At 33.7% G+C, this 24,480-nt stretch overlaps 1 protein-coding gene and 1 long non-coding RNA gene across 2 annotated transcripts; both read left to right on the top strand.

Moving 5' to 3' along the window:
* The first annotated feature begins 9,932 nt into the window (after window positions 1-9,932).
* On the top strand, window positions 9,933-13,477 carry LOC114375230 (LRR repeats and ubiquitin-like domain-containing protein At2g30105). The gene is made up of 5 exons (XM_028333003.1): window positions 9,933-10,309; window positions 10,863-11,015; window positions 12,479-12,589; window positions 12,785-12,885; window positions 13,279-13,477. Exons 1-5 carry the CDS (start codon window positions 10,274-10,276, stop codon window positions 13,442-13,444), a joined length of 567 nt encoding a protein of 188 aa, XP_028188804.1. The 5' UTR covers window positions 9,933-10,273; the 3' UTR covers window positions 13,445-13,477.
* A 235-nt stretch (window positions 13,478-13,712) lies between these two features.
* On the top strand, window positions 13,713-23,053 carry LOC114375231. The gene is made up of 4 exons (XR_003658732.1): window positions 13,713-14,318; window positions 16,346-16,394; window positions 22,282-22,401; window positions 22,559-23,053. It is a non-coding gene; the product is annotated as an uncharacterized LOC114375231 (long non-coding RNA).
* Window positions 23,054-24,480: the final 1,427 nt, after the last annotated feature.

Genomic DNA, 24,480 nt, shown 5'->3' with positions numbered 1-24,480 from the left:
CCTTTATACACATATATTCACAACTGATACAACTTGCATTCATCTAGCTTCGATCCATCTAATTAATAACTTTGTGATACTCACAAAGCTAGTGATCTCATGCATAAAAACCTCACTTTTTTCATTAAAGGTGTGACCCTATCCCATCCAGAAAGACATTTATTTATAGTAGACTCATACGTAAAGGTTAACTTTATTTTCTTAGATTTGACGAAATTTTGATAACATTTTGCATTGATCTCCAAATACATCGTATGAAAGCGGTGAGATGAATTCCACCATAGTCAAGTATGCATCCAGAGAACAAAGTGAAATGCATTAACCAAAATCTCATCAAATTTAAGAGGAAAAAAAAAGTTAACCATTATATATGAATCTATTATAAATAAATGACTTTTCCAAACTATCCAAACGGACAATTCAAGATTCAAAACAATGATTAATGAAAATTGTCCATAATAATCATTGTATTGAATCTCAAATGAGAATGTAAGGTTCATTCATGATGAACATAACTTGTATATAAAGAAATAGTCATTAATCACATTCAACAAGTTATAAAAGCATTCATAACAAAAAAAACCATCAAAAGTTTATGAAAAAACATTTGTACATGTGATGATGGTCATTGTAATGTCCAACAATGAATGTCGTGATCGCAATGCAAACAGGAATTGAAAAAGGCCTACAAATTACATTGAACATTGGAGATTGGATGTCTCCACCATCTGTGTATGCTAAGTGAGAGATATCAAAGGCAACGTCTAGTGTTTTTTTTATACCGACAAATTAAAGATTTCATTTTATTGCAGCAAGTATAAGGAAGTATTTTTTATTTTTTATTATTTAATTGGTGATTTCATAACGCTCATTAAGAAAACACGAATACAATATATATGATGTATAGAAAATAAATTGTTTGACAACTTGTGAACAATTATAATGAGTCTGTCAATAGAGTTAATTTGAATCAATTATTCAATTGCGTTCAACCAAATGATACATTTATAGCTAGCCAGTAGATGTCGAATTACTTGCATAGGAAAAGCATTACTGGTCTATCTTATCAAAGAGAAGACAATGAATTACATATTATTGAAGATTAAATATTATTGTTGTTTGAATGCTTAGACATCTAAGATTTAGAATAAGGAGATTAAAAAAATCACTCTAATTTATATGTATTAACAGTGTAAAATAGTTTATCACTATTAAATTACTTTAAGATATTCTTACATTGTCAGCGTATAATCCTTTTTTTCAAAAAAAATCTAGAAGAAAATAAAAAAAATTTCCAATTAGACTAGAGTCGAGACAAATTGAACTTAACTCAATTCATTTGATAAGAAGTCATTCAACTCATAATTTGATTTGAGTTCAACGCCCCTAGAATTTGATTTAATTTAAACTTGTGAACAACTCAATTTAACTCATTAACTCAATTCGATTCAAAATTTTGATTATGTCACATATTTTTATTTATATATTTATTTTATGTAAATATAAAATTTAATATAAATGAATTACATATTCTAGAGAGAGAGTGAGAGAGAGCTAGTTCATGAACTAAATGAGTTGATAAAATAAATAATTCAAGTCCAACTCATTTATATAATGAGTTCAAATTTCAACTCAAATTCAACTTGTTTGATTCGTCAACCAAGATATATGAATCAATTATTGTTCCTATAACTAAGTCTTATCTAGGGTTTATGAGACATAACATGACTTAGGATGCCTATCAATGTCTCAAAGGGTCCATATTGCATATTCACTTAATGTTAATCAATAGTACTACTTAATTGGGTCAATTTTAAAACTGAAAAAAAAAATAACAATTAATTAATTAATGTTTCTAGAGATTGTAAAGCCCACATGTGTGATGAATGTACCAATAACAAATTCCACATGTTCTCATAGCCACCCTCATAACATAAAAGAGATACGTTTAGTCAATCCAATTCAATTCATAAATTAGGAGTTTGTAAGTCACCTCTCACACACCTCAGAACACCCCTAAATCAACAACACCCAAATATTAGTCAATACCACACTCCTCTACAACCCTCCATCAAATCCATAAAATATATGCACACACATCTACACAATAAATATCAAAACGCTACCAAGTTCAACAAGTCCCCAAGCCCAACCCACATTTAAATTATAAGAACCACTTCCACTTCCTCCTATTATCTATAACTTTCCAATTTAACATTGGGCGGCTGAATATATATGAAATATGTTAGAAGGGTTGGTCAAAACCTCTAGCATATAGCCATATATGGAATGAAATACTTATATAAGGTGCAACTCACGCATTTTTTTGCCAAGACAAATCACACATTTGTTTAAACAAGTATGTGCAACTAATACATTAAATAGTTGCTATTCTTTGTAATTTTATTAAGCTTTTAAATATCTTTTTATAATTTAAAAGTTTTAATAGAATTTTATATTTTAAAACTTTTTTCCTCCTATTATTTATCTATATCCACCTCGTTAAGCTTGATTTCAACCAGCTAGCAATCTAAAGGATGTTCAACTTAACTAACTAGCTAGCTTCTGAACAACCTAAGGGCTAAAGCTTGAAGAAGTTTTGGTTTTTACATCCCCAACTCCCTTGAGTGGCATTTGTATTGGTTGTTATCTTGGTTGTTACATCTTATTACACTTGATATTTGTATTACATCATGCATTATCATGGTTTGTGTGAAGAAAAGTTTCTTAGTTAGAGAATTTTCTTCAAAGGCAAAAACTTTCTATTTTAATCGATTATAGCCTCATTGTAATCAATTACAACAAGTTGTATGAAGCTTGTAGAGTTAAGTCTCATATCGGTTTAATCGATTACAGCTATCTCATAATCGATTACATTGTTGTTTGAGACAATGATTGATTTATTCAGGAGTCTCTACTCTAATTGATTACTTCTCTCTCATTTAGATGTTCACAGGTGAACAAGAACACTTTAATCAATTACTTCAGGAGTCTCTACTCTAATTGATTACTTCTCTCTTGTTTAGATGTTCAGAGGTGAACAAGAACACTTTAATCAATTACTTAGGACATTTAATCAATTACATTATTCTTAAGTTATTTTCAGATGTTGGGATGAACACTTTAATTGATTACTTAGATAATCTAATCAAATACTTCATTAAATTAATCGATTACCTTACAGATTTTATCGATTACAGGCAGTTATAACTATTTTTTCTATAAATAATCAGCTTGTGTTCACATCTATACATCAAGAGATCAATAGAGGATTCTCAATACGTCTCAAAAATAACATCTTAATCGTTTGGTTATAAAGATATTTTCTTGGAAGTGAATTGTGTCTTTTGAGTTGAACAAGATCACATACTCAATCCCGCAAGGTTTTTGTGGAAAGATTGGTCAAGTTGTATCTCTCTTACTCAATTTTTCTTGTGTAAGATTTTTACACGGTGTTTTTGGTTATGCATGAACCGCTTAAAGCATGCTAGAATAGGGTTTTCTAGTTTGGGCTAAGAGTAGGATTCTCTTAGGCTTATATTAACAAAGGACCCTAGTGTTAGGTGCCTTAGTCTCTTTTTCTAGGGTGAGAATTATAGATTGGTTGTGATTGCTTGTAAGGATTCTTGATGTATAGTGAAAATCTAATTCTGATTGTGGATTAGATAACTGGATTAGCTTCTCTAGTAATAGAGAGTGAACCAATATAAAAAGATTGTATCTTTCTTCTCTTCTTTTGATCTTTTTCTCTCATTCAAGTATTAATCAAGTTTTTCATAAAGGTTCAAGTTTTATAATTGTAAAAGAAAGGATGTTAGTGAAGGATCATGTTTAAGGAAGGATTAATTAAGTATTAATTACGTTCGATTCGTATATTTACTTTTGATACGATCCATACAAAGTTTTTTTTTAAACTCTATTTTTTTAAAAGTACATTTTGTTTGAAAACCAATTCACTCTCATCATGGTTTATTGAGTTCCATCATCTTTTTTTAGAAACCGAAAAGAAACCAAATATGCGAGAAAGAGAACAGAGTAGAGAACAACAACCTTCGTGCCCTTGTCACAGCCATAGAGTCAATGATTTGAGGTCGCAGAGTTAAACAACTGAGGAAAATGACGGTTAGAGTGAAAGCAAAAGTGAGTGAGGAACGACAACGAGGTCAAAAATAGAGAGAGTAAGAGTGAAAGCGAGACTGAAGCGTCACGGATAGAAAGAGTGAGAGTAAGCTTTAAATGATGTTAACATGTTTTGTTAACATCGGTTTCCATAAAAACCGATGTTAACAAAGTTTCGTTAACATTTGTTTTTCAAGAAAACAGGCACACTAGGTCAAATGTTGAAGAAAGGGCACAAAATCTTAAAGGTCGTCACCATAGCACAACTGTTTGGGTGGAGTTGGGAAGTGGCCACGTTCAAGTGCTCAAGAAGAGCATACTAGAAGGCGGTCAAGGGGAAGATGAGACCCAAGACCTCAAATAGACATCGGTACATAAAAAAAGAAAGGCGGATTGCCCGACGCCACCCTCAAAAAAAGAAAGTTATCACTCCCGCAAGCTTAGACAGTTATCTTGCAGGATTCATCAGGATTTGCTAGCTTCACCTGGCGTCTGCAACGACACTTGCTGTGTAGGTGAGGGAAAACTTATACTTCGAGAGAAAGAAGATAGAAATTTGAAGTGACGGTGGTCACTGGCAAGAGGAGACCACAAAACAACTTCATATCCCACGCAGCACGTATTTAGTACGTGCCCACTCCACGAGTGACACGTGTGCAAGAGTACTGTGTGTGCACTACACGCAACTGCATTAACAGACAAAACATAAAGTTTGTCTTCAATGCATTCTCCAACTGTTAGAAAAGGACAGAGTTGCCAAATATACAGGCTTCCCTCACCTGACATGTTAGACCTCACATGCAAAACCAAAAGCATGTCTACCTTGGACAACTTGACAGAAGCAGCCCGAACAACACTTGTCCAGACTGGGGGACTTGACAAGCTTAACAGACCTACAATTCTCACACCAATCAAGGTTACCATTCTCAACACCGCACAACATTTGTCCATGTTCTGGGGCTCAATCGACTCATCACCCTTCTACTTGTCAAGGCCACTATCCCCCGACATCAGACAATCTCCCTCGACATTGGGCAACCTTTTTCACTCGCAAGCCGACTCAAAGCTCGGGGGGCTTATGTACTGTCCATGATTCACAAAATACACATGTCATGATACGTGGCACTCCAAGACACACGTCAATCCTCCATGTCAGCCCTGGCACAAAAGCATGGACGTCCAGCCCTTAGCAGTCGAGCTCCTCAACGAACATGATATCTCTAACCATTTAATTATTCAAACATATTATCATCTTTTTATCTCTTGACAGGTATTCAATTATCTACAAAGGTTGTTATGATGTTGTTACGTCACCATAACAACTCTTATCAATAGGAACCCGCAACTTCCTCTCCACACTATAAGTATCAGGTTCCTTCGTACTCTCACGACACGTTATCAAATGCACACACCTGCTCACAGACTCGTGTATTCTCACTTACTCTCCTAACTCATACTTACTTGAGCGTCGAAGTCTTTTACTTTGTAGGTTTCTCTTCTTGTCCTCTTAACAAAGGTCACCTATAGTTCGACATGCAAAGTCTATGAGCCCACCTTGACCATGTCCATTCTGACATGTCCCAACTCCGAATTTTGACAAGTACACCAACTAGCTTTTAAAAGAACTATTCAAAATCAATTTTAACAAAAAAATAATTTTACGTACCCAACTTCAACAACAATTTACGGTGAAATTGTTCTAAATGTTAATCAAATTATATAACAAAATATTTAAACCTAGAAATATTATTAATCGTATAAAATTTTTTATCATATCCTTTTCAAAAGATAGTAATATGTAAAAAAAAAAAATACACGTAAAAGAGATGGCCACAAGATCATGTTGTGCATGGGGTAGCATTTTCACAGTTGGTTTAGGGCATTTAATTGAAGAATAACATGAGCACAACGAGGACTAGGTTGTGTTCCATTCTAGCCCCATGTTCCTGTATCAGTCATCCACTTCTACAGCTTACTGATATAAAGTAACGCACCAATATCCGTTATATCCTTGGCCAATTTTTTTTAAAATAAATGTTTTTAAAGTAGCACACTTTATTTGCCAAAAAAACAATACTACTATACTATGACCACAACATTGACATCACCGCATCACTTTAAAATCAAATCATAAAAACTTGAAAGTAAATCAAATTATATTGAACATATTTAAACCTAGAAAATTTATTAACCAAAGAGAGAGATGCGTTATCATCCAATCATGGAGCAAATGTACCCTAAGATTGTTGACTTGATCATAACCACCCTACAAGTCAACACCAAAACTTGTTTCTACCTGGTTCAAAGTGTAAAATCTTTTACATTCATATATCAAGCCTTCAAAGCAAAATCCATCATTTTAAGAAAAGTGATATTTGCATCATAATGACATATCCACATACAAGATAGAGTACTGCACGACAACATTGTGGCGGCTTGAAGTAGCTAAGGATTCTTGTAGGGCATGTCAGGAGGAAGGCTATGATGAACACACCAAAGAGTAGGCGATTAACTGAAAGAAGATGTTAGAGTGCTAAAAGCTACTCTACTTCTATTCCTAATAAAACACCATAAAGATTAGAGAAAAGCTATAAAGAAGGTAAAATAACCGCTTTGATTTTTCATTGATAATTTCTTATAAAGTTTAATAGGAATTTACAAATTTACAAAGAATATCAACTATACAACTGACACAATCTAGTATTTTTTTAAAATAAAATAAAACTAAATATCAAAAGGATAATAACTAAATTATCTAGACATAAAAGTCACCTATTTGGGTCTCTCAAGGCTCATCCTATTAGAAGATTTTGACCATGTTTCAGTCAGTCACGAATCGTGGAGGCTAAGCCAATCGCCTCAAAGACAATGTCGATCACAAGGCTCATGATTACGAGCTTAGCAGGGGACTAAGACCCGTTAGACATTGCCTGAACCTTTTTAAGGGATGTAGAATCAAACATATGTAGCTTCAACCTTGCTAAGGGACTTAGAATCAAACATCACTGCAGATAACAAGTGCAGAATGAGTCAATGACACATGAAATCTCAAGAAGGTAAATTCTAATAATAAAAAAACAAAGGAAACAAATATATAATTTATATTCATGGTATATTGATCTTAATAGCATAAACATACACAATGAGAGAATGGGTAGTGTTCGTGCAATAAGCCAGTGGAAGCCAGTGATTATTTTTATTTTTTTTCAGATTACTTGGAAGTTGTAAATGGTATATGGATATGATTCTCATTGCTTGAATATAAGGACTCTTGCTTGTTCCCTATCTATCTTGAAGCTTCTTCAACTGGAATGATGATAAAATTAAAATTAAAATTCACTAGAACAAACCTCTACTTGAGTCATTAGTTAATGCCAATAGCGAGAAGGGGCTAAAGTAAATGATAAATATATACATTTTGTAAAATTTTACAAAATTAGAAAACTTGCAAACTCAAAGACCAGAATGCAGTACTCTGTACTTCTTAGGAGAAAATCATGCATTATGTGAAAAAATCACAAAACATAGTCATGTACTGTCCATAGCCCACAAAATCTATCTGACATCTCACGTGACACTCGAAAACACATGTTCACCCTCCATGTCAATCTTATTATAGGAGTGTACAGTCTTCGTAATATTTTTTTATTCTTATGATATTTGTATGAAATATTTATCAATTTTTTTATAATTAATTTTTATGGAAACCTGATCACTCTTTAATGGAGTTCTTTCCTTTTAATCACAATTTTTTCATATAAAACTATGAGACCTTGTTTAACAAAGAGACCTGATCATGAGCATCACTCCAATGAAGGATTGGTGTGTTGTAATATTTAAATACTAGTGATATGATAATTTTGAGTTATTATTATTATTATTATTATTATTATATACTACTGTTTCACCCCCGCAATGTTTTCTAAAAAAATCCGCAATGTTAGCATTATTTTGTCTTTATTTTAAAAAATATTATTTATTATAAATTTTTTAATTATATAAAATAAATATTTATTTCATGTATTCCATAGATAAAATATTAGTTATAATATTTTTATAATTTATATTTTCAATAATATAAAATTCATCGATACAAAATTACCATTTAACTCCTTATTACTTTATATTGGAATAAGATAAAATAAGATAAGATAGCTGTCAAATGTAATTAACATAATTTTATCTTTTTTTTATAATTAACCATATTTTTATCTAAAGAAAATTGTTGTGGATCATTAAAAAAAATGGATAACAAAATTCCAACAATAATATATCATTATACAAACTATATATATTTATTGAAATCTTTGGAAAAGATAAACAAATTAAAAACAAAGTGATAGTTTACTAAATTAAAATTAAAAATAAAAAATATAAACAAGAATGAACATACACTTAAATAAGATTTCGAATTAAAGCATGAAAAAAAATATGATTAGTAAAAAAAAATCTATTAAAGATGATCAAGTTTTTTAATATTAAACATCAATAAAATTAATAAATATTTCACACCAATATCAAGATGACAAAAAAAAAATACTCATAGATTCAAACTTCAATGTCATAATATGTTTATTTTAAAATGGACTCAATTACATATAGGGATAATAAGCCTTCTATCCCTAGTTGTTTTATACCCGACACAATTAAGAAAAATATAGTTGGATAACCTTAAATATCAATTAATATATCAAAATTAACAGACAAATGAGTCGGTAGCCGATATCTAAAAAAGCCTAATTTATTATATTAAAGATATTCAATAAAATTAATTGTTAAAGTAGCTAAAAATATAAAATAATATGAAAAAATATGCATAATTATATTATATATATATATATATATATATCAATTTTATTTTATGGATAAAATTATATTTTGAGGTGTTATTTTTTAGTTTTAAAATTAATTTTAAACTCTTGTAATTTTTATTTGCATAAAATTAATTTATTAAAAAAATTAAAAATAGTATTATCTGAAGAAAAAAGGAGAGTGAGCACATTAGAGGGAAAAAAAGGAAAGTGATGAGATTCAAAGGATAAATGAGTGAAAATAGATAAACAATAATGCCTTGATTTATTTTAAAAAATAAGAAAATCTGATAAATATATTAAAGATAAAAAAAAATATAAAAACTAACTATTTCAAGTAATATTTCAAAAAAAATATAGAAGTTGTTAAAAAAACTTGCTTATAGAAATTTAATGTTTAACACATGTATTTGTGATTAAATGAGAACTAAAAAATTGTTTTCCATTATCTCATTAAATTCTTTTTTAAAAAACACACCTATACAAGCGAGTTTAAATTATTACTCTGTAATCTGTATAACAATTCTTTGTATATATCAATTTTTTTATCATTTAATCGTTAAATATTTTGATATTATCTTAACAATCATTCCTACAAATATCAAAACAAATTGAACTTTCGCAGTTAGATAATTTTATAGTTAACATTTACTTATATTCATATATTAAATTAAATTAAAATATATTCAATGAAATACTAAATATCATCAAAATTTTATAAACCTGATTTATTCAGTAATTATTTTTATAATTTGACTATTAAATTATTAAAATTTAGCATTCTATTTCTATGCACCATGCCACAGCTACTTCAGATTATATTCTTGTTACAATCCTAACTAGAATCATTGTAAGTTAATGTTATCAACTTTTATATTGACATGAATATTAATTGTTATTTAAAATATTAAATATTTTATTATATATATATATATATATATATATGTATATATATATGTATGTATGTGTGGGATTAAATTAATTCGATGCATGAGACTCTAATTCGACCCGTAATTCATAAACTCAATGCTTCTGCCCGTTAGATAGATGACTGGTCGGATTCTTAACATTGCTTCGAAGTCGAACACAACATATAAGATCGTGTGAAATTGTAATGCTTTTCCTTTCCTAGTACAACACAGAACACACTCATAACAACAGGGTTCGCATCAATATCACAGAAAACAACGTTGAAATGGAAGCAAATAGTGGAGCAAGCGAACCCAATTCGAATGCCACCATAATAACCATAAACGTGAAGTTCGGTGGCGTCTCTATTCCCATCTCAATTTCACCTCACTTAACCATCAACGGCTTCAAGTCCCTTCTTCTACCTTCCACCAATGTCCTCCCTCGTGGTCAAAAACTCATCTTCAAAGGTTTCACCTTTTTCTCTTTCTCTTTTTCAGTATCATTCAACACTCATAAGAAAGAAAGCCCTTTTGTTTATTCTTGTTGAAATTAATGAATTATCTAACAGGAAAGGTTTTGGAAGACCCCATGACTTTAAAAACATACAAATTGACAAATGGTTGATGTAAAAATCTTTACACTTACACAGTTACACTGACAGTGGATAAAAATTAAATTCAAAATTTAAAGCAAAAACAAATTCAACTTTATTATGGCATGGTGGATCTTTAGGTATGCTGTATGATTTCATCATTATTTATAGTTATGGGGTAAACAAAGGGAAAATGTAATCACAAGTGCCATGCCAAGCTGGTTGTGAACAGACTACATGGATCCTTTCATATGGGGATATGAATGGGGCTAGTTAGAATTGTTACACAATCTGAACAGTTTGATGGGGTTTATCGAGCTTCTTGTTGAAAATAAAAATTATGTTCATAGATGCGACTGTAGAGTTTGCTTTTGTTTCAATGGCAATCAGGAAAATGCAGCTTGAAGATATCAATTTTCTTTGTATAGGATGGTCCTGTCTGGAAGAAAGCTCAGGTTGTTCCCAAATCGAGAAAAGATGACTCAGGCTCTAACAACGACATGAAGAAAATTCCTGTTAAGAACAGGATGGAACGGTGGAAAGCAACAGGAGTTGTGGCATTGTCTGAATGCAACTTGGAGGTAATAAACAGTTCATAGTTTTATCAAATATTGAACTAGATAGATGCTTATGTTTGATGTCAAGTGGAAATTGAGAGATGAGGAACACTAAATTTTACTTAATGGCATGCTTTTGAAGATTTTTTGTATCGAGATCCTATTATGCAATTGAAAACAAGATGGTATGAAATTATCTTCTTTTATCTTTTTTCCCATGCCATATATGCGTCTGGAATGTATTTTGCAGTTCACGTGTAAGGGACATGTAGGGTTCACTTATTTCAAAATATAGCATCATTGAAACCAGGCTATAACTTCATCTACAAAACAATCCATCAAAGTATTATAACTCATAGTAGATATCTTTTTCCAGTGTAAGAAAGTTTTTGGTGGAAAGGAAGTTGTCATTCCAAGGTTAAGACATGTCACAAGCCTTAGTTAGAGTTTACAATGATGCTTACACACAAAAAAGTGATACCAAGACCTATGCATCAATGCTGTTTGATCCTACCGACTTAGCTAACTGCCATTAGCTAATTCATAGTAGTTTTATTTGATTATGTATTAGGAGATATTTGTGCTGTACAAGATGGATTACTGATTATTTTGGTTAAAATTAAGATTTTTTGTCTTTTTATCCATCTAATTGTTCGTTGCCCAGACCAGAAGAACTTCATCCAGTTTTGGCCATGTGTTAAATCTATTTTGTACATTAGTTTAACTACAAAATATCTTATCGTTCAGCCACACATGACTTAATGGATTATACCACAAATCATACGGGGAAAAAGATTACCATACCTTTCCTCCCTGAAGGCAATTTGGCAGAATAAATCACAGATGTCATGTTCATATTTGATGTGTCACTAAATCTTACTTCAGATATCTACTGAGCTCAATATGCTTTATTAAGCAAATAATTGGAGTTCCAAGTACTACTCTAGTTAGTCATTTTAAATTAGGCATAGAGCTAGAAAGCATCATAGAATTGCTAGAAGCTACATTTGCAACTTTGCATGTCATTCATAATATGTTGTTATTAACTGTCTAGTACCCTTGTTCTAGTGGAACGATTGATTCCAGTATCACTGTTCATTTCCGTCGTGTAAACAGCAAAGCCTAGCATAATTCTAAGCAACAGAGTGAGGCAGTGAGCCGACAAGAACATGCGAGCTATGAATCAAGGAATTCTAACAGCTCAAGCTAGGCTGTAAATAGAATTTAGCTCATTATTGAAATTGTTACTGAAAGGCCAATAATAATGTTGACTAGTCCATTGGAGTTAACCATAGCCTACTATGGTTAGTCCTGATAAATTGCTCTGTACCTTAGTGAATCTAGAAATGAGAGGAAGTATTTAAACAGCCAATAAGGAAACGGAAAACCCAGGAAAATAAAATCAAATTTCTTTTTTGTGATTAATTACTTGTCAATTGTTGTATGAATTTTCTTCTCATTTCCCCTAGAAATTTCAATTTAAATAGGTCATACCTGATGAAGTGTGGGTTTGTGGATCTTCTGCAAGAGTTCTAGATTGCAACAACAATTCAATTACAGATGTCCCTGATGAAATTGCACGTCTTACCGGTCTAGATGTAAGCTGAACTTTCTCTCTCTATAGTATTTTTTTTATACAATGACAGTAATGAGGTTTGAATTTAGAACCTTATGCAAATTACCCAAACCTCCGACCACTTGGGTATCTCTCTATAGATTTAGTTTCTGCTACATTCAGATGGTTTTGTTGGGAGCAATACATAACACTACTTGCTATTTTCAAAACACTGCAGAAACTATTCATCAATGCAAATGAGATAGTGGATAAATCGATTAGGTGGGAAGGACTAACAACTCTGAAGTACCTAACTGTATTATCATTGAACCATAACAAGTGAGTGGATGTTATCATTTACAATTTCAATGTGTTCCTGCTTGGCTTTACTTGCATAAAACAAAAAACAAATATGTGCAAGTATTCCACAAACTATGGATTTTTGTTTGTCCATTCAAACCTTCATACTTTACAATAGTTGGTCGTCTGGTCCCCTGCCTAGAGGTTACTTGCAATGTGTCTTAAACTAATACCAAGTTACTAACCCTTACTTCAGCTATTCTGGTTTTATGTTGTTTCTGTTTATTTTGTTAAATTCTTAGCATATTTGGAAGAATGACTTCAATTTTTTTTTCTAACATTGACTGCTAGATCTTTATGTTTCAAGTTGATCCAGAGTTTAGTTTCTTGTTTCTTCATGTAATTTGCTTATTTAACATGACTTCTCTGTAGTTTAACTACTTTGTCGTCTACTCTTGGATCTCTTACCTCGTTAAGGGAGCTGCATGTTTCCAATAATAAATTGAGTGGCCTTCCTAATGAAATAAGGCATCTGACACAATTAGAAGTTTTGCGAGCCAACAATAATAGGTATTATTTAAACCTCGTACTTGATTAAGTATGGATATTTTCTTGTAACTCGTGCAATTACAAGTTTTGTAACATCTCATTTTTTAAAATAAATTAAAAAGGCTTTTTAGTAAAAAAAATAAAGTTTTAGAAAATTGTGAGGTTTTTATAATTAAATAAATAAAGAGAAATAACTGTATTAAAATAATGATTTTGAAGAAAAATATATATTTGATTTATTCATTTGATTAGAAATAAAATAGAGTTTCTTTTATAAAAATAAATAAATAGAGTAAATAATAGGCTATAAGTATCCTATCTATAAATAGAGGTATCTTAGGTCAGTTTTTAGACTGACGATACTCTCTACGTCACCTCTTCCTCTCAATAATTTCGTTTTCCCTTCTCCTCCTTCCAAAACTCTCTTTTTCCCGCATATCATCAAACCTGTCCTAGAAAAATAACGATCTCAGACTCATTCACCGATGGATCGTCGTGAAATTTGAGCATCAGGTTCGGAACTCATTTCTGAACATTCTCACCGTTGGGAATTAAGAAAAACTCTCTAAGCTGAGAGAAATATCCTTTGCATCATAGTTTTTTCTTTTCCTGCAGAAACCTAAAACTGTCTCAATAAAACCACGATCCCAGACTCGTTAATCGTTGGATTGTCGTGAAATTTTGATATGTGGTTCGCGTTTCACTTTCGCACATCTTCACCGTTGAGATTTGCAAAATAACATCTATGGAGGGAGCAATACTCATCGCACGTAGACAGTGGAATGGAGGTTTCAGTCTCTTCTCCTTCTCTTTAACGTTTGGGAACCCTATCAGAGCAGTCAGAGGAAAAACTAAAGGAATCTCAAGAAATCACTAGAGATGTCGCTATTGCTGTCACAATACACACGTGAGCCCGCTTAGAGGTAAGGGATGTGTTTATCGCAATTGGGGTTAGAATGAACATGTGTAGGGATCCTTAGAGGATTAAATTAGGCTTATTTTGGGATGTTTATTAAATTGCAATTTTTCCTTTATGATTATAAATACAATATTGATGTCCTGATGCAGAGTGCTCTTGGTGTTTTCGTTTTTTATACCTATGATTTTGATTAATTGATTTTGATATAATTGTGTGAAATAATTTGAAGGGTTTTACTCTCCATGTTGTGATAAACCTTTTGTATAAATTGTTATATTAAGATTATGAAATGGTGATTCAAATTGTGAGTATGTGATAAATTGAACATGTGATGAATGGTGAAATACATGTATATTGAGATGTGTGTATTGAGTTGTGAGCTATGAACTGTACAATCATACAATTGTAAGACCCTTTAAGGGCGACTAGTTTTTGCGCGACGAGTATTGTGATGGGATCCATTGTGCGGACCCGACGAGTTTAATCACAAGCGCGACGAGATAAAATTATTTTGAAAACAATTGAAGAGTCGTGTGTATTGCATAGTTCATAGGTAAAGTGTATATGATTTGAGGTGTGATAACGTGTAAAATTGGGATTATACCATTGTGATTGAGATCGAGCGTATGTGATAAATTGAGTATGTATTGACTTGTAATATATATGTGCATTGAGATGTTGTGTGCATTGAGTTATGAACTATCAATTGTACAATCGCACGACTATAAGATCCTTTAAAGGCGACGAGTTAATGTGCGATGAGTATTGTGATGGGAACCACTGTGGGGACCCGACGAGTTTAAACACAAGCGCGACGAGATAAAACTATTTTGAGATCAATTGAGGAGTCGTGTGTTTTGTATAGTTCATAGGGTAGAGTCTGTGTGCTAAAATGTTTTCTGGGTTGGACCTGAATCAGGAAGGAGAGGCCCTGACGGACTCTTTGAAGTGTAGGCCTTGAGGGTAAATACACACGGTTTGAGTGCTCCTTTAAGCCTATGTTGATCTCATATGGTTGGAGCATTCTCACAAAATAGTGTGACCCTAACTGGTCTCCTCATAATTTTACCTAGTGAAAGTGACCTGACTTGCTAGTGTGTAGTTTGTCTTGTCATGTACTCCTAGGCGTCCGACGAGATTTTTTACTGACATGATACCACATTGCATATAGGATTGAGTCTTAGTGTATCTGTTGCATAATGTCTGTGTATTGATCGATATGGATTGATTTAGCGATATTGTGTTTTGATCATTGAGTACGTTAATGTCGTGAAAACGAATGAGACATGTGTGGTGTTGTGATGTGATGTTGTGCGACAAAGTAGTGAAATAACGTGAGCTATGCTTAAGTAAGTTGTATTTTGTTTATATGATATTTATACCTATATGTTTTCTGGTTTCTCTCTATTAGTTAGGAATGTGATAACTCACTCCCCTTGTGTTATTTGTGTTTGGATCCTGTGATGATCTCGAACTGTGTTCGTGGTAGTAGATGATTAGGTGGATGACTATGAAGAACCTCATGCTAGAGGACACAGGAACACAATGCTCTAATAGGATGTGACATTAGGGTATAGGTTCCTATATTAATTGCATAAAGTCTTAGACGACCTTGTTTTGAATCGAGATGATTTATTATTTATTTGGACAAGTTTTATTATGATGTTAGAAAAGTGAATGTGAGGCTTTTACCCTTTTGAAAAACTTGTATTTAAATGTGTTTTAAAAACTTTTAATTAATTTTGGTTTCTTACTTCTTTTATTATTAGTATATATATGTGAGGGATAGAAAGCGTCACAAGTTTTGTGAAATCGGTAAGACCATGTTAAATCATTGTCCTGCACTTGACTTGTTTATTTGGTTCATCTATTTGATTTATAGGTGCTTGTTTACATGTTGCGATTTTAAGAATGAATAAAGATAAATTCTTATTTTACTTATATACTACTTACCCATAAAATACTAAACCACCCCTAAGTAAATAGAAAATATTAATGAAATTAATTGATTGATGTGTATCTTTTTCTCAGGATAAATATCGTAAGTGATTTTATTGGGAACTGTCATTCTCTTATTGAGGTACAGTTGTTGTTCTTCTATCCTTTTTCTTATTTGTATATTCCTTTTTTAGAAGGGACTATCCAATTGATACAGCTTTGACAAATTAAAACATCACTGAAAATAATCATTTGTCTTACATAATGTATAAACTCTTAATATACTTATCCAAATTTTCTTGTGGCCCAAGTTGATTTGTCATCCAATTTTTTGTCAGAATTGCCAAAGACATTTAGTGGTTTGAGCAATTTGAAGGTAGCCTTTTTAATTATTTTAGAAGTGTTTCTCTCCTTCATAGGCATGTAATAAATTTGAATGTAAATGATAGAGAAGATAGAAAGCAAGCCTAAATTTGAGTTAATTTTTCGAGTACCTGGGAATTTTGTACACACACACAGGTTTAGTGGGGTGAACATTCAAGTACAGAGTTAGCACCCACGATTTTCCCATAAGAAGGGAGATGCATGCAGTGTTATTAATGGTGGATGGCAGAAGGCCGAAATTCCGTCATATAAACACAAGATTGTGCCTTATGGCAGGCTTCCATTCATAAATTGCCTATGGTGGTTGGCAAAAATTTAGTCACGCCATTCCGCCATGGACACTACTTAACAACACTGGATGCATGTAATTTTGGTATAGCAACCATAGGGTTGTCTGTAATTAACTATGTAAAATACATCAATTTGTAACAAGTGCAGCCTTAAAAGGAAATGAAGAAGGAAAAGGTGGGACCAAAGCAAGAAGACATATGGCAAATGAGGAAGGAGAGAGGTGTAGCATGAGGGCTAGAATAACTAACTTTAGGCTGACTGATTTTGTGTGGTCCCAAAAGTAGTTTAAGAAGCCAAATGTGAGAGAGAGGGAGGCAGTTATTATGTGATATCATTTCCTTCTTCTTTGGGGTGCCAGTTACTTTCTCTGTTATTCCTTTCTACAATTTTGTCATTGTACTTTTGCAATCGGCATTTTTAATCAATACAACTCTTGTTTCCATTTCCTTTTCTTGTCCTTTTCTTGTTGCTTGTGGTATCACTGTTACATTTGGTGCTTTCATTCTTCGAACATGGCAGATAATACACGTCTTAAGGAGCTTTCTGTGAACATGTCCAAGTTGCTCGAGATGTTAGAAGCTGATAGGCAAGAGAACAAAGCTCGATTTGAAACTCTAGAGGCTGCGATGGACACATTGTTGAAATCGAACAACAACTCTGGTGCAAATCTGCACATGAACATAGCGGGAAACAACATTTCCTCATTTCGACGGATCTGAAGTTCTTCAGTGGATTTTCAAGGCTGAGCAATTTTTTTACTACTACAACACTCCGGATACTCAATGTCTTACCATTGCTGCAATTCACATGGAAAAAGGGATAGTTTCCTTGTTCCAAATGACTAATCAATGTACTCCATTTCAGTCATGGGTTGATTTTACTCGTGCCTTAGAACTGGAATTTGGTCCATCTCCATATGAATGTACTAGATCTCAGTTATTCAAATTGTCACAAATAGGATATGTTCATGATTATTACACTCAGTTCACTGTTCTTGCAAACCGCGTACAAGGTGCTACTAGTGAAGCTTTGATTGATTGCTTTGTGGGAGGACTTAAACCTGATATTCAACATGATGTAATAGCCCAATCACCAACTACACTACTACGTTGTGTATCTCTGGCCAAGCTATTTGAGGAAAAATACTTACCCAAGCACAAGCCATTTCAAAGTCCCTACCAAAACCGTAACCAAAACACAACCCCAAACACAAACATAAACACAAGCCTACCTTTTTTCTCAGTCCATCAAATCCACAAGCCTACCACCCTTACTTCTAAGCTCCAACATAAATTACAATTCCAAATTTCCAAAACCAGGAAATGTTAGAAGAATGTCACCAGCTGAAATGCAGATTCGAAGGGAGAAAGGGCTATGTTATACATGTGATGCGAAGTTCACTTCTTCTCATAGGTGTCTTAATCGTCAATACTTACTGTTGCAAATGGATGAGGATGAAAATGTTGAAGTGCAACCGGATCCACCTCCTAGAATTGAGGAAGCCATGGGAAATTTGAATTTAGACCATCACCTATCTTATAATGCCCTTAAAGGTTCCTCGGACCTAGGAACTATGAAGTTTAGTAGTACAATTAATGGCATGGTGGTTCAGATATTACTTGATAGTGGTAGTTCAGACAACTTTTTGCAACCTAGGATCGCTAATTGTCTAAAGCTTCCAATTGAACCTGCTTCCAATTTCCAAGTCCTTGTAGGAAATGGAAACTCATTAGTTGCTGAAGGTTTGGTGAAGTAACTAGAAGTCATGATTCAAGGTCATTCTCTCAAATTACCTGTGTACCTCCTACCAATTGCTGGTGTTGATTTGGTACTTGGAGCCACATAGCTTACTACATTGGGTCCTCATGTTTCTGATTATAGCCAGTTTACCTTGAAGTTCTACAAGGACAATCAGTTTGTCACATTACGTGGTGATCACCCTAAATTAATGAGCCCTGCTCAATTTAACCAACTGAGGAGAATGAATCATACACATGTTATAGCTGAAGTTTTTACCTTGCAGAATAAGCGACAAAGATGTGCCTCAGGATAAATGACTCGAATTACCTAAAGATATGTAACCAGATTTGGTGATGTTGTTGCATAATTATAGAAGTATCTTTGTTGTGCCTGCTGAATTACCTCCTTCAAGAACGTAGAACCATGCCATTCCATTGGTAAAGGATGCCAAACCAGTGAAGGTGAGACCTTATAGATATCCCCACAGTCAAAAACAGTAGATTGAAACTATGGTACAGGAAATGCTTATTGCAGGCATCATCACACCCAGCACTAGTCCATTTTCTTCACCCATCATTTTGGTAAAGAAAAAGGATGGAACGTGGCAGTTTTGTACCAATTATAGAGCCTTGAATGCAATAAAAATTAAGGACAACTTCCCAATTCCAACTGTTGATGAACTCGTTGATGAGTTATATGGCTCTAATTATTTTTCCAAACTTGACTTGAGATCAGGTTATCACCAAATTCTCATGGCTGTTGAGGATAGACACAAAATTGCTTTTAGAACTCATCAAGGGCACTATGAATGGTTAGTCATGCCATTTGGGCTTACCAACGCCCTTGCTACTTTCCAAAGCCTCATGAATGATGTTTTCAAAGACTTCCTTAGAAAATTTGTCCTGGTTTTCTTTGATGATATATTAGTATACAGTTCTACCTGGAAAGAGCATCTTTTACATTTGGAACTAGTCCTTCAATTGTTGTAGAAGCACCAGTTATATGCCAAACTATCCAAATGTTCATTCGGGTTGCCAAAAGTGGATTACCTGGGACATATTGTTTCAGGCCAAGGTGTGTCAATGGATAAAGACAAAGTACATACAGTTTTGGATTGGCCAACACCTGTTAACATTAAACAATTAAGAGGCTTTCTCGGGCTCACTGGATATTACAAAAAATTTATCAAATCTTATGCAGTAATTACAACACCTTTGACTAATTTGCTTAAGAAAGATAAATTCCTATGGGGAGTAGATGCAGATGAAGCTTTCAACAAGCTAAAAAATGTTATCACACAAGCCCCAGTTTTAGCCTTACCAGACTTTTTGAAGCCTTTTACCTTGGAAACAGATGGATCTAGAATAGGTGTAGGTGTTGTACTGAGTCAAATGCAACACCTCATTGCTTACTTTTCAAAAAAGTTGAATTTTAGAAAGCAAAAACAATCAGCTTATGCAAGGGAATTCTTTGCTATTACTGAAGCAATAGCAAAATTCAGGCATTATTTGCTTGGTCACAAATTTGTCATCAAGACAAATCAAAAGAGCTTTAAGTCACTCACTAATCAAGTTGTTCACACACTTGAGTAGCAAAACTGGTTGCATAAGTTGATTGGTTATGATTTCACCATTCAGTATAAGTCAGGAAAAGAGAATGTAGTTGCTGATTCTCTTTCTAGATATTTTATGATGGCTATATCTCAACATAAGTTATAGCTGATTCCAGAATTGAGGGAAGCCCTTGCATAGGACAAACAATTGAGTCTAATTATGCAGCTTTGTTTGCAGAACAAGCCTCCAAATCCGAGTTATTCGATTTTTGATAAGTTGTTGTATTGGAAAGGTTGTCTGGTGTTACCACGAGGCCATGAAGTAGTAAAAAAAATTTTATATGAGTTTCACAGTACATTGTTGGGAGGACACTCTGGATTTACCAGAACATTCCAGAGAATTGCTTCTCAGTTTTATTGGCATGGTATGTAGCAAGACATCAAGGAGTTTGTTCAAGGTTGTCTCATTTGTCAACAGGCTAAACATGATACGGCATTACCATCAGGCTTGCTTGAACCACTACCAATTCCAGACCAAATCTGGGAAGATGTAGCTATGGATTTCATCACTAGCCTTCCTTCTTCCAATGGACATACGGTCATTATGGTAGTCATTGATAGACTTTCCAAGTATGCTCATTTGGCTAGTTTGAAGTCTAACTTTAATAGCAAACAAGTTGTTGAGTTGTTCATGAAAACTATGGATTTCCAAGGACAATTGTCTCTAATCGAGATAAGGTGTTTACTAGTCATTTTTTGCAACACTTGTTTAAGTTGAGTGACACTACTTTGAAATTAAGCACTGCATACCATCCGCAAACAGATGGGCAGTCCGAGGCCTTGAACAAATGCATTGAGATGTATTTAAGGTGCTTTACCTTTGAGAATCCTAAGGAGTGGTATAAATTGTTGTCGTGGGCAAAATTTTGGTATAATTCTTCCTTTCATCACAGCACTGGCATAACTCATTTCAAAGCAGTTTATGGTCACGAGCCACCTCCTTTAATCAAGTACACATTCAACAATCAAGACCCTCCTAGTGTTCAAGAACAGCTAATGCAAAGAGATGTTGCAAACAGTAGATTGAAGGTGAATTTACAGAAAGCACAACAACACGTGAAGAAATATGCTGGTGCAAGAAGAAAGCCTTTTCAGTTGGCAATTGGTGACATGGTATTGGTGAAACTTCAACCCTATAGGCAGCATTCAATGTCCTTGAGAAAAAATCAGAAACTCACACTGAGGTACTTTGGGCCATTTCCTATGATTGAGAAAATTGGTGGCGTAGCCTACAAACTTCTCTTACCTCCATCTGCTAGAATCCATCCGATTTTTCATTGCTCTCAGTTGAAATTATGTAAAGGAGATCATGCTCAACCTTATGTGCCATTACCTATCACAAACTCCGAAATGCAACCTGTTTTGCAACCAGAAATGGTCTTACAATCAAGGGTCATTCTCAGGAACCACTAATAAGTGCAGCAGTAACTAATTAAGTGGGAAGGTCTTGAAGATGATCAAGCTACATAGGAAGATACTTCAGTCATTAAACTTGCTTTTCATGACTTCAACATTGAGGACAAGGTTTCTTTTAAAGGGGAAGGTAATGTAACAAGTGCAGCCTTAGAGGGAAATGAAGAAGGAAAAGGTGGGACCAAAGCAAGAAGACACGTGGCAAATGAGGAAGGAGAGAAGCGTAGCATGTGGGCCAAAATAACTAACTCCAAGCTGGCTGATTTTGTATGGTCCCAAAAGTTGTTTAAGAAGCCAAACGTGAGGGGGGGGGGGCAGTTATTATGTGATATCATTTCCTTCTTCTTTGGGGTTCCAGTTACTTTCTCTGTTATTCCTTTCTACAATTTTGTCATTGTACTTCTGCAATTGACATTTTTAATCAATACAACTCTTGTTTCCATTTCCTTTTCTTGTCCTTTTCTTGTTGCTTGCGGTATCACTATTACACAATCTTCCCTACTTGGTTACTCATGTCTCAATAAAAATTGATCTGGTACTTGTACTAACTTTTCCTACTTTTTACTCCACCTTTGTGTCAACTATGCAGGCATTGTATCTTGGTAACACTAGGATGAAATCTCTTCCATCTAAGCTATTCAAGACTTGTCTTCAACTCTCCACATTGGATCTCCACAATACAAAAATAACAATTGATCTCCTTCGCCGAGTATGTACTTTTATATTTTTGCATTATCCTTTCAACCACAATTAATTATTTCATTTCAACAGAAGGTTTATCATAGTTATGTCAGTTCAATTGAGCACGTAATTCCAAAGAAATAAACAGTTAAATGACAGCAAAAAAATGCATGGTTTCCTTGCAGTTTGAAGGGTGGGACAATTTTGACGAATGCCAACGCTCAAAGCATCAAAAACAAATTGATTTTCGGGTTGGAGTTTCTAGAGATTTTGATGAAGGTGTTGATAAAAACTAATGGCAGTGATTTGTTATAAGCAATGCAATTCAGATAGTCTTCATGATGTTCATGTTCAAACATGATGGCAGTTGCTTATCTTACCCCTATGGTGGCAATATGCAAATAAGAAATTTGTAATAGGGTGTTGTTTTATTGAGATTTCCTATAAGTGACTAATAAATAGTAAAAAAAAAATGTTTGAGTACCTCTAAAAAGTTGTGTATGATTATTATTTTTTAAATTGAGGGCTAATTAGGAGGATTAGTGTCTCATTCTTTCAGCTATTACATGCCCTGTGTCTGGTATGTATGATAAGGATGTTGCAGGAATATATGGGTTTACAATCCATGGATTTGATGTCTAGAGTGGAGGTTGACGTATCAAAGTTCTTATGAAAATAAAGGCTTGTGGTGCCATGTCTGGTGCAATAAACATAGCTATAACAAGTGTTATTGTTTCATCTAATTGACGTGTTGTCAAGATTTTTAGTCAAGAAAAGTTTCGGTCCAAAATTAAAACTCGCTATCGTCCATCCACCTTTATAATTTTTTCACTCAGTTTAAAAGAATACCATATTAGAAATTTAGCGACCTAGTTTTTTATGCTATGAACATGGGTGATTTTTTATTTATCCCTTCTAGTGGGTAATCTAATGAATGCTCTTTGAGAAACACTTTGTGACACTCTGTCCCGACATGCATATTTATATAATATCATAAAGTAAACAAGTTAAACATTAAATTAAAAACTTATCAAATAAGGGTACGAAAAACATCTCTAGCCCAAAACAAGGTCATTTAATTTTTACAAAAGGAAACAAGTTAAACAGCGGAATAACATAAAGTAATATGTTCAGACCATTATACAAACAATATAGAAACCCATGTCTCAATATCACATCCTATTAGAGCGTTGTGTTTCAGCGTCCTCTAGTACGAGGTTCTTTAAAATCATTCACCTAACCATCTGCTCCCACGAACACAAGGTTCAAGATTATCACAGGATCCAAACACAAAGAGCACACAAGAAGTGAGTTATCACATTCCTAAATAGGTAGAGATGAACAAAAGCACATGTATATAATATAAGTATAACAAGCTTATCTTAGCACAATTCGCTTCATGTTACCACTGATTATGTAACATCACTTACATGTCACACCTTCACATTAATCACGTATTCAAAATAACACATCTTAAGTACAACACAACATCTCATACTGAAACAATTCATTACTCACCATCATGTAACAAGTCACAATAATCATTATACAAGCGTTATGCAAGAGATATACTAAGACTCAATCATATATGCAATGTGGTACCATGTCAGTGAAAAACCTCATCGAGCGCCTAGGAGTACATGACAAGACAGATCACACACTGGGAAGTCAGGTCACTCTCACTAGTCAGGGTCACGCTGTTTTGCGAGAATACTCCAACCATGTGGGATCGGCACAGGCTTAAAGGAGCACTCAAATCGGGTGTATTTAGTCTCAAAGCCTAGACTTCGAAGAGTCTATCAGGGTCTCTTCCTCCTGATTAGACATGGCAAGAAAACCCATACCCATAAGTACCCGTCCGAAGCTGTCCCAACTTTGACGGGTAATACCCGAGTTGAGTGGGTATGGGTTCGGGTTCTGGTTTTTCTCGATAACCAAAAGTCGGATACAGGTACGTGTATGGAAATACTACATCCGTCCCGACCCCGAACCCGGACCCACCCCGCCACTTAAAATTTTTAGAATTTTTGCATAATTTAATTAAAAGGCATAGAATTTTTATTACTAGTTAATTTTATTTTAGAATTTTTACATAATTTAATATTCT

Source organism: Glycine soja, chromosome 11 (genome assembly GCF_004193775.1).
Source record: "Glycine soja cultivar W05 chromosome 11, ASM419377v2, whole genome shotgun sequence".
In the NCBI taxonomy this organism is placed as follows: Eukaryota; Viridiplantae; Streptophyta; class Magnoliopsida; order Fabales; family Fabaceae; genus Glycine; species Glycine soja.
The sequence above is the reverse complement of the archived record's forward strand: the minus strand, read 5'-3'. Positions and strand labels throughout refer to the sequence as shown.